The 11,438-nt window shown below is 47.9% G+C and overlaps 1 protein-coding gene across 1 annotated transcript; it reads left to right on the forward strand.

Annotated features, from left to right (window-relative positions):
• Positions 1–3,677: 3,677 nt before the first annotated feature.
• Positions 3,678–10,456, forward strand: LOC309826134 (E3 ubiquitin-protein ligase RNF113A-like; the record flags this gene model as incomplete). The annotated part of the gene is given in 3 exon segments (XM_082660103.1): positions 3,678–4,610; positions 4,614–4,678; positions 10,261–10,456. Coding segments are annotated over 3 exon segments (1,194 nt in total).
• Positions 10,457–11,438: the final 982 nt, after the last annotated feature.

An 11,438-nucleotide genomic window follows, 5' to 3' on the forward strand; every position in this document is an offset into this window, starting at 1 on the left:
TGAACCTTACATTTCATAACCTAAAAGAGATAGACATTTATTCATTCTAAGAGGAATCAGAAAACTCATGCTCCCTAGCCAAGATTTCATCCTGAATCTAGGAAAAAATGACTTAATGGAGCAAGTTTAACAGAAAGTGGTAAGAAAGAATAAATTTGCTTTCTGCTTGTACCCTACTGAGTCCAGATGACAAAATACATTAGTTATAAATGACTTGCTTTAAAAAAACAAAAATGAAATAAGACAATAACAAAATATTACTCTGAGGATAAAGCCCCAAATCCTCACATGGCATGTGTTTGTGTATCTGGCCCCTGCAAAGCTTTTGAATTTCATTTCATGCCACTCTCTACCACAGTAGCTCCAGCCACATGGCTTTCTCAAAATGCTTTAGAAATACAAGTAGCTTATCACCTCAGGTACACACTCTACCCTCTACCTTGGAATTGTTTGCCCCCTCTCATCTTCACCTGCCTAATTCCTCCTTGTTCTTAGAATGCTCTTGTTGTAAGCAACAAGCACCAGCAGAAACTTAAGCAGGAAATGAATTTATTGGAAAGGTAGGAAGTAGCTCACACAATCAAAGACTATTAAAAAAAAAAAATTACGTTGGGGCTCCCCTGGTGGTGCAGTGGATAAGACTCCACGCTCCCAATGCAAGGGGCCTGGATTTGATCCCTGATCAGGGAACTAGATCCCACATGCATGTCAAAACTAAGAGTTTGCATGCTGCAACTAAGGAGCTGGTGAGCTGCAACTAAGGAGCCCAAGAGCCACAACTAAGGAGCCTGCATGCGGCAACTAAAACCTGGTGCAACCAAATAAATAATTTAAAATATAATAATTACTTTAAAGACACAACTGGAAAATAACAGAAGCCAAGGAAGCCTAAGCAATTAAGATGGCAGGAAATGATGGGCAGTCTATTCTGGAAAAGGGATCATCCTCAGCTTTTTGTTTTGTTTTGTTTTGTTTTTCTGGAGAGTTACTCCCAGGTTAGGACATGTGCCCACCCCTAACTAGGGGAGGGCAGAGTGTTTGGGTACAATGAGGGAACAGAAATTTCTCCAAAGAAAATCAGGACACAAGTTACACAATAATGGTAGGCAGGCAACACAACTGAAATCCACTTCGTTTAAGGACCACTTCAATGTTTCTTCCTCTGCCAGTTAGTAGCCACAGACTCTTAAGCAGGCTATTTATAATATCTGTGTCTCAGTTTATTAATCTTGAGATAGTAGTATAAGTATCTGCCTCATAGGTTAGTGGGGATGATTAAATTAATGAATATATGTAACCCACTGAGCGAAGTGCTAGCACATAGTATTAGCTAATATTATTTTTAAGAAAAATTTTCCATAACCTCCCTAGTCTTTGCCAGGTTAGTCCATTATATTCTCCCATCCCATCTTGTATTTCTCCTTTGAGCACTTATCATAAGTAAACTTGTAGAATTATTTCTGTAATTTTTACTTAAATGTGTGTATCCCACTAACCTCATAAGGGCAGAAGAAACATTTATCTTTTTCACCTTGTATTCTCAATGCCTAAGTGCATAGCATAGTGTATTAGGCTGACTAATAGCTCCCAAAGATACCCAGGTCCTAATCCCTGGAAGCTGTGAATGTTACCTTATATGGCAAAAGCAACTCCAAAGATGTGATTAAGTTAAGGATCTTGAGATGGGAAGATTATCCTGGATATATGGGTGGGCCCTAAGTATAATCACAGATGTCCTTATAAGAGGAAGGCAAGGGGAGATTTGACTACATAATATGATAAGGCAATGTGACATCAAAAGCAAGAGGTTGGAATAATGCAAGGAAGGGCTCACAAGCCAAGCAATGCAGGCAGCTTTCAGAAGCTAGAAAAGATGAGGGAACACATTCTCTAGAGCTTCCAGAAGGAACCAGCCCTGCCAACACCTTGACTTGAGCCCAGTGAAACTGATTCTGGACTTCTGGCTTCCAGAAATATAAGAGAATAAATTTATATTGCTTTAAGCCACCAAGTTTGTGGTAATTTGTTATGGTAGCCATAGGAACTAACACTCAGGCACTCAAAAAACATCTATTGAAAAATAAATGAGACTTAGAAAATGAACAAAAAAAGTATCAATCAAAGCCAGCATAGAAGCTGATGTACAAGACTAATCTTCATGACAAACATAAGACTGAACAACTTATTTTGGTCTACACATCTAATATCTCATTATAGGTACATCAGTTAAATACTGAATATCCTTGTACTTGTCAAGGTTTTTAGTTGAAAATTGAAGAAGTTATCACTGACTGGGAATGATAGGGGCCAGAAATTTATTCAAAGGGTAGCATATGTCTCAGACTCACCAGGATGATTGAAGAACCAGGTTCAAGGCCAGCCATGTATGGTGTGCATTACAACACAGCAGCCCTGTTGAAGATCTGCAGCCAGGAGCAACATACAAAACATGCCACATCATTGGCCTGGGGAAGACACCATTGGTTCTTCCACCAAACACAGCATTGTATTACCAAGCACTGACTGCCACCATTATTACCGCAGTTTCTGATCTTCCTGTAGCACTGCAGCCAGAGAGTTCCCCCAAGAGTCCTAAATTGCAGTAAAGGCTAGGAAAGTAAGGGTTGGGCATTTTCAGTTTCTGTAGTAGGAGGCATCTCAACGTCTCAACAAGATTCAGAATGGGAACAAGGGAGATTCCCCAAACGTAAGAAAAAATGGGTCAGGTGATGGGTAACCATAAGGGAAAGATAAATACATACTACAGTCTCATATCCAAAGCTTACAGTGAACTGATTTTCAAGCATCAGACTTGAACATGAATTCACAAAACCAGAATGTGCAGTCATGCATCTAATGACCTCCTGTGTTTGATCACTTCTAAATTCAAATTAAAGCAGGGAACAATACAGAAGATATTGAGGTTAAATACATCAATATCTAATTTGATCATTAAATGACATGAAAATGCCTTAAGGAGTGTTTAAAGACTGATTTCCTTGGTCAGATTACCAAATGGCATGAAGAAATGCCTGGTCTCATCTGTCACACTGTCCCGTTGGATTTGATTAAAGCCGTATCAACTGCCTGCCAAGAAAATAAGTAATACCTTATTTGGGGCAACCAAATAACTAGAGTTTGGGGTGAATATTAGATGTCATTACAATAAAGGGAGAATAAAAATCCCAGACCTTAGATTATCAGAGTCCACCACTTAAAATAGCCATACAACTAGTATTTTGCCTTCTTCTGTATTAGGCTATGTGCTAAGCACTGGGAGTTTTTTTTCTTTTTGTTTTTTAATGATTAATGAGGAATCCCTGAAAGAATTTATATTCTGCAGAGGAGTTAAGGAATAAAGACATGTAAATAAACTAATTATAAAAAATAAATAAATAAACTAATTATAATAAGTTGTAACAGGTGATCTAAGAGATGTGCTATGTGTTGAATTGAGCCCACCCCCCCAAAATTTATATGTTGAAGCCCTAGCTCCCATTACTTCCGAATGTGACCTGATTTGGAAATGGGATCATTGCTGATGTAATTAGTTAAGACGAGATCAAACTGGAGTAGGATGGGTCCCTAATTCAATATGACTGCTGTCCTGATAAAAAGAACACCATGTGAAAAGACAGACAAACACACAGGGAGAAAGCCATGTGACCACTGGAGTTATGCTACCACAAGTCAAAGAACTATGGCCACTCGCGCTCCCGCAGTGTCCATGGCCACGCCTTTTTCCGCAACCGATTTTGCACGCACGTGCGGTGGAGCGCAGTGACGTGAAGAAGCCCCGCCCCACCCAGCAGGCCACAGCCGTTTGGGAACCCGAGACTCTTAAAACGGCAGAGCAACTTTTTCCAGGAAAGATGACAGACCAGATGTGCACCTTTCTTTTCAAAAAGCCTGGGCGAAAAGGGGCTACAGGTCTCAGAAAGCGCCCGATCTGCCACCAAGAGTCCGGAGACGGCAGCAGCAGCAGTGATGAAGGCAGCGCTGTGGTTAGCCGGAAAAAGAAGCGGGCGACCCACAATCCGATGATACAGAAGACCCCTGGCAGTGGTAAACAGAAGGCAGCTTATGGTGACCAGAGTACCCAGGAGGAGGAGAACGAGCCCGAGAGTCTCGGCGTGGTCTATAAGTCCACTCGCTCAGGGAAACCCGTGGGGCCAGAGGATATGGGTGCGACTGCTGTCTACCAGCTAGACACAGAGAAGGAGCGTGACGCACAAGCCATCTTTGAGCGCAGCCAGAAGATCCAGGAGGAGCTGAGGCACAAGGAAGATGACAAGATCTATCGGGGAATCAATAATTATCAGAAGTACATGAAACCCAAGGATACATCTATGGGCAATGCTTCCTCCAAGATGGTGAGGAAAGGCCCCATCCGAGCTCCCGAGCATCTGCGTGCCACCGTGCGCTGGGATTACCAGCCCGACGTTTGTAAGGACTACAAGGAGACTGGCTTTTGCGGCTTTGGAGACAGCTGCAAATTCCTCCATGACCGTTCAGATTACAAACATGGCTGGCAGATCGAACGTGAGCTTGACGAGGGTCGCTATGATGTCCATAAGGATGAAAACTATGAAGTGGGAAGCGATGAGGTGTAAATACCGTTCAAGTGTTTCATCCGTTGCCAGACCTTCCAAAACCCAGTTGTCACCAAGTGCAGGCTGTAAGGCCAACTGGCCTGAGGCAGGGGAACGCAATCAGACTCACGGGTTGCATCAGACCGAAACTTTCCGGACTACTCAGTTCCAGGAACTGACCTGGGGACTTTCCACCCGGCCCAGCCTTCCCGCCTTTCGAGGGGCGGGACTAACGGTCCCAAGACTGATGCAACCGGCACCAGATATTGCCACGATACCCGAAGAGACCACCAAATAAGGAATAACCTGCGCCCTCCCGGATTCACCACACCCCTTTCCCGTCTTCCCCTATAAATTCTGCCCAAACCCTCGCCCGGGCGCGACTTCCCTGGCCCCTTTCTCTCGGACCAGTGAACCTCGCCCGGGAGCGTTCCCAAATAAAGCTTGTTTAAGCTCTCCTCCATCTTTGGTGCCGTTCCTTACATTTGGTGCCAAAACCCGGGAGGGGTACCAAGCCCCGCGCGTTACCGCGCGGGCCGCTCCTCCCTTCCCCCAGGAGACAACCAGGGAACCTCTACTCATCCACCCGATCCGGCAGAAAACAGGGTAAGTTCCCCTCCCTTGTTCCCTCCGACCCTCAGAGTCCCTGCCCACCGGACTCCCTGTCCTTAATCGCGGCCGCGTCAGGGACTCCTCCGTCCTCTGTCCGGGCCTCGGGCAACTGTGGAGATGTCCCAATCACCTGACCGCCCTCTGACCTGCCGTGAATTGGAGACTGAGACCAGGGACGCCTTTCTCCCTCTCCATTCACTCAGGGACAGACTAGAGGTCATGGGAACCTCACAATCGAAACCAGATCCTAAGACGCCCCTGGGGTGTCTCCTAGCCAATTTTACAGCCCTCGGCTTCTCCCAAGATCTCCGTTTCCGATGGCTTATTTTCTATTCCACTGTGGCCTGGCCACAATATCCTCTAGAAAATCAATCCAAATGGCCTCCTGAAGGGACTTTACATTTTAACATCCTCCGTGATCTAGATAATTACTGCCGCAGGACGGGTAAATGGTCTGAGGTCCCCTATGTCCAGGCCTTCTGGTATTTACGCTCCCGCCCTTCCCTCTGCGTCGATTGTTCCACTTCCCAGATCCTTCTTGCCAAACAGACATCTCCTACATCCAAGGCCCTAATTTCCTTTGACGATGACCCCTCTCCACTAGCCGACCCACCCGAATCTCTCGCCTCTAGCTCCTCCAGAGCTCCTCTCCAACCTCCACCCTACCCTGAAGCGGGCCCTCCTCCTCCCTAACCTGCTCCGGCCCATCCAACCGCTTCCCCGCCTCCCTCAACGGTTTCTCCTCCCACACCCCTTGCTTCGCCAATTAGTGCACATACACGCTCTAACGACTCCCAAGATCCAAATCTCCTCTGCCCTCTGAGGGAGGCAGCAGGAGCGGAAGGATTAGTTAGAGTTCATGTTCCCTTTTCCCTCCAAGGTCTCTCTCAAATAGAAAAGCGATTAGGCTTCTTTTCTGCCGACTCTTCCCACTACATCAAAGAATTTTGCTACCTCTCTCAAGCTTATGATCTAACCTGGCACGGTATCTTTGTGATCCTATCTTCTATCTACCCTGACCCCTGACGAGAGGGAAAGAATTCAAACTGCTGCCCGAAACCATGCAAATCAGGTTCAACTTATCGACAACTCCATGCCTGTCAGAGCGACTGCCATACCTGGCACCGATCCAGGCTGGACTTATCAGGATGGCCAAGATGGCCGTCGTAAACGCGACCTCATGATCCAATGCCTCCTGGCTGGCATGCAGGCTGCCACTCATAAGGTAGTCATTTTTGAAAAACTAAAAGAGATAACCCAAGAACCTAACGAAAATCCAGCTATCTTTCTCAATCGCCTTACAGAGGCCTTAACGCTCTACACCCGGCTGGATCCCGACACCCCGGCAGGGGCAACGGTCCTAGCCACCCATTTTATTACCCAATCAGCCCCGGACATCCGAAAGAAATTAAAACGGTTAGAAGATGGCCCTCAGACCCCTATTCGAGGTCTGGTAAAGATGGCCTTTAAAGTCTATAATGGCCGTGAGGATTTGGCAGAATCCAGCCGACAGGCTCGGATGCACCAGAAGGTGGCCCTCCAAACCCAAGCTCTTGTAGCCGCCCGAAGGCCGGCCATCTCCCATGGATCACAGCATCCACGGGGTCCGCAAAAGGCAACCCCGCCGGGGGCCTGCTTCAAATGCGGAAAAGAAGGCCACTGGGCTCGCCAATGTCCCAATCCCCGACCTCCTTCTAAGCCCTGTCCTAGCTGCGGGCTAACGGGCCACTGGAAGAGTGACTGCCCTACGACTGGCCCTCCCTCAGCGTCTCCATGCGGGGGGCAGGCCGACCCAATGGCATTACCACTCGAACTGCTGGGATTGGCTGACGACTGACGGCGCCCGGACTCGAAGACCCCCATCACCCTCGCCGAGCCCAGGGTAACGCTACAGGTAGCGGGTAAGTCCATCTCTTTTCTGGTGGACACGGGGGCTACCTATTCGGTCCTGCCTACCTATTCCGGGCCAGTTTCTCCTTCCCAGATCTCGGTCATGGGTATTGATGGCAAACCATCCTTCCCACTCCAGACTGGTCCACTCCCATGTCATATCGAAGGACTCCCTTTTACTCATTCCTTCTTAGTCATACCATCCTGCCCAGTTCCCTTGCTAGGCCAAGATGTCCTTTTCCACTTAGGGGCCTCCCTCCAGCTGGTTAGACTTGACCCTAAGGTCTCCTCCTCCCAACTCCTGCTTCCTCTTCTCGGCCTGTCTCTAGAACCCTCCCCCTCCTATTCCCCTCTTCCAATCACACCAAACCCAATTAATCCCCAAGTCTGGGATACGTCTAAGCCCATAACAGCAACATACCATTTCCCCGTCCTCATCCGCCTAAAGGACCCCTCCAAATTTCCATCAAGGCCCCAATTTCCCATCTCTGAGACTCACCTTAGGGGCCTACAACCTATTATCACCAGACTCCTAAACCAGGGACTCCTTATCCCCACTGATTCTCCCTGCAACACCCCCATCCTGCCTGTCCGCAAGGCCTCTGGGGATTATCGCCTGGTCCAGGACCTCCGACTAATAAATGAGGCCATAATTCCTCTCCACCCAGTAGAACCAAACCCATACACCTTGCTCTCCCATATCCCCCCATCCACAACCCACTTTACGGTTCTGGATCTCAAAGATGCCTTTTGCACTATCCCCCTACATCCCGACTCCTATTTCCTCTTCGCCTTTACCTGGACAGATCCGGATACTCATACTTCCAGTCAGCTCACCTGGACAGTTCTTCCCCAGGGCTTCCGCGACAGTCCTCACCTCTTCGGTCAGGCGCTGGCACGGGACCTCACTTCCTGCTCCCTTACCCCCAGCACACTCCTTCAATATGTAGATGACCTCCTCCTTTGTAGCCCATCTCTCAACCTCTCAAGACAACATACTGCAGATCTCCTCAATTACCTTGGCTCTCGCGGTTATCGGGTCTCCCCAGCCAAGGCTGTTATCTGTATCTTCTGTAACCTACCTGGGGCTCCACCTTACCCCACCACAAAAGGTCTAACAGCCGACCGCACCCGGATTATCCGTGAACTCCTGCCTCCGGAAACAGCGGAGTTCTCTCCTTTTTGGGCCTTATAGGATTTTTCCAGCACTGGATCCCTAACTTTGCTCTCCTCGCTAAACCCTTATATCTAGCCGCTAAAGAAACCCCTCAAGGACCCCTCACCTCTCCTTCTGCCGTTCGACAGGCCTTTCTCACCCTCCGTAACGCTCTGATATCTTCTCCTCCCCTTTCTCTGCCCAACCCAAACCGACCTTTTCACCTTTTTGTGGATGAACGGGCCGGAATAGCCACTGGACTCCTTGCCCAGCCTGTAGGGCCTTCCTACCGCCCCGTGGCTTACCTCTCCAAACAGCTAGACCCAACCATTCGGGGATGGCAACCATGCCTTCGGGCCCTAGCAGCGGCAGCCGAACTGACCAAACAAACACTCAAACTGACTCTGGCCCACCCACTAACCGTGTTTTCCTCCCACCGGCTGGCCGACCTTCTAGGCCACAAGTCTCTCTCCCTCCTGGGCCCCTCCCGCATCCAGGAGTTCCACCTACTGTTCATTGAAAGCCCTGCTATCTCCCTCGACCTCTCCCCCCGCCTAAACCCGGCCTCCCTCTTGCCTATCTTCGATACCGGGACCTCTCCTTCCCACTCCTGCCCCCAAGTCGTAGAGGCCCTCAGCCCGCCGAGAGAGGGACTCTTTGACACCCTTCTTTTCAAACCCGGACCGCACCCTCTTCGTAGATGGCAGCTCAATACTCGGTCCTGACGGACGCCGATGGGCAGCCTATGCGGTGGTAACTATCTCAACTATTATCGAGGCTAACAGCCTCCCAGAAGGGACAACCTCTCAAAGGGCTGAACTGATAGCACTCACGCAGGCCCTCGACCTCTCTAAGGGCCAAAGGGCCATCTTTCTCCCTATGGTCGCAGGCGTTTCCCTCGCCTCCTCTCTCGTTGCTGCGGGCATCGGGGGAGGAGCCCTAACAGTGTCTCAACATCCCGTGACCTAGAACAGAAACTCCAGCTAGCCATCGAGGCTTCTGCCGCCTCCATCACCTCCCTCCAGCGCCAGATCACCTCAGTAGCCCGAGTCGCTCTCCAGAATCGATGAGCCCTGGATCTCCTGACGGCCGACAAAGGAGGTACCTGCCTCTTCCTACAGGAGGAATGCTGCTATTACATCAATGAAACAGGACTCGTCGAAGACAACGTAAACGCCCTCCATCGCTTAAGAGAAGAACTTCAACGCAAACACCAACAGTCCGCCTCCCCAAGCCCCGATCCACCCTCTATACCTGGCTAACGCCAATCTTAGGCCCCTTAATTCTCATCTGTATCTTGTTCATGCTTGCTCCCTGTTTTCTTAGGTTCCTTCGCAGGCGCATGGAGAAAGTCTCTCGGGTGGCCACAAACCAAATGCTCCTCGGCCCTTACACCTTGCTTCCTACAGAACCCCCCACTGGTCTCCCTTAAGCCTCGGACCTCTGGTCGCCCGACTCCCCTTTCGACGCCTCCATTCAGCAAGAAGTAGCCAGAGATCAGAACGCCGCCCCATTACACGTAAGATGTCGGGATGTAAGGCCAACTGGCCCGAGGCAGGGGAACGCAATCAGATTCAGAGGTTGCATCAGACCGAAACTTTCCGGACCACCCAGTTCCAGAAACTGACCTGGAGACTTTCCAGACCACCCAGTTCCAGAAACTGACCTGGAGACTTTCCAGACCACCCAGTTCCAGGAACTGACCTGGGGACTTTCCACCCGGCCCAGCCTTCCCGCCTTTAGAGGGGTGGGACTAACGGTCCCAAGACTGATGCAACCGGCACCGGATATTGCCAGGATACCCGAAGAGATCACCAAATAAGGAATAACCTGCGCCCTCCCAGATTCACCACACCCTTTCCCTTCTTCCCCTATAAATTCTGCCCAAACCCTCGCCCGGGTGCGACTTCTCTGGCCCCTTTCTCTCGGACCAGTTAACCTCGCCTGGGAGCGTTCCCAAATAAAGCTTGTTTAAGCTCTCCTCCGTCTTTGGTGCCGTTCCTTACACAGGCATTATTTCTGTGAGAGCTGTGCACTGCAGCATTTCTGTACCACTCCGTGCTATGTCTGTGACCAGCAGACCAATGGCATCTTCAATCCAGCGAAAGAATTGATTGCTAAACTAAAGAAGCATAGAGCTGCAGAAGAGGGTGGTTCTTCTGATTTCCCAGAAGACCCCAATGAGGGTCCAACTCCCATTACTTAATTTTCCCATTATTCTCAAATCAAATATTGTTTTGGGGGGGGGAAAAAGTCCTTCCCTAGTACCTTCAGAGAGGGCATGGCCTTGTCAGCACCTTAATCTGTCTTCTAGCCTACAGAACTGTGAGATAATAAATTTCTATTGTTCTGGGCCACTCAGTTGTTGGTACTTTGTTATGACAGTCCTGAATCCACTGAAGTTGCAGCATAGAAAATCAATATACAAAAATCAGTCACATTTTTATACACTAACAATGAATTATCAGAAAGAGACATTAAGCAAACAATCCCATTTGAAATACGATCAATAGAATAAAATACTTAGGAATAAATTCAACCAAAATGGTGAAAGATCTGTACACTGAAAACAATAAGACATTAATAAAAGTATTTGAAGATGACACAAATAAGTGGAAAGATATTCCATGCTCAAGGATCAGAAGAATTATTGTTAAAACCTCCATACCACCTAAAGTGATCCACAGATTCTATGCAATCCCTATCAAGTTTCCAATGGCATTTTTCACAGAATAGAATTAACAAATTAAAATTTGTATGGAACCACAGAAGAACCCAAATGGGCAAAGCAATCTTAAGAAAGAAGAACAAAGCTGGAAGCATTGCACGTCCTGATTTCAAACTATAGTACAAAGCTATAGTAATCAAAACAGTATAGTATTGGCATAAGAACAGACACAAAAATCAATGGAACAGAATAGAGACCCCAGAAATAAACCCATGCATATATGGTCAATTAATTTACAACAAAAGAGCCAAGAATATACAATGAGAAATGATAGTCTTTGCAATAAATGGTGTTGGAAGACTGAATAGCTACATGCAAAAGAATGAAATTGGACCCCTATCTTACCATACACAAAAATCGACTCAAAATGGATTAAAGACTTAAGCATTAAAGACCTGAAATCATAAAACTCCTAGAAGAAAACAAAGGGGGAAATGTTTTGACATTAATTTTGATGATG

The sequence above is a fragment of the Grampus griseus genome (assembly GCF_964374135.1).
Source record: "Grampus griseus genome assembly, chromosome: 8".
Taxonomy (NCBI): domain Eukaryota; kingdom Metazoa; phylum Chordata; class Mammalia; order Artiodactyla; family Delphinidae; genus Grampus; species Grampus griseus.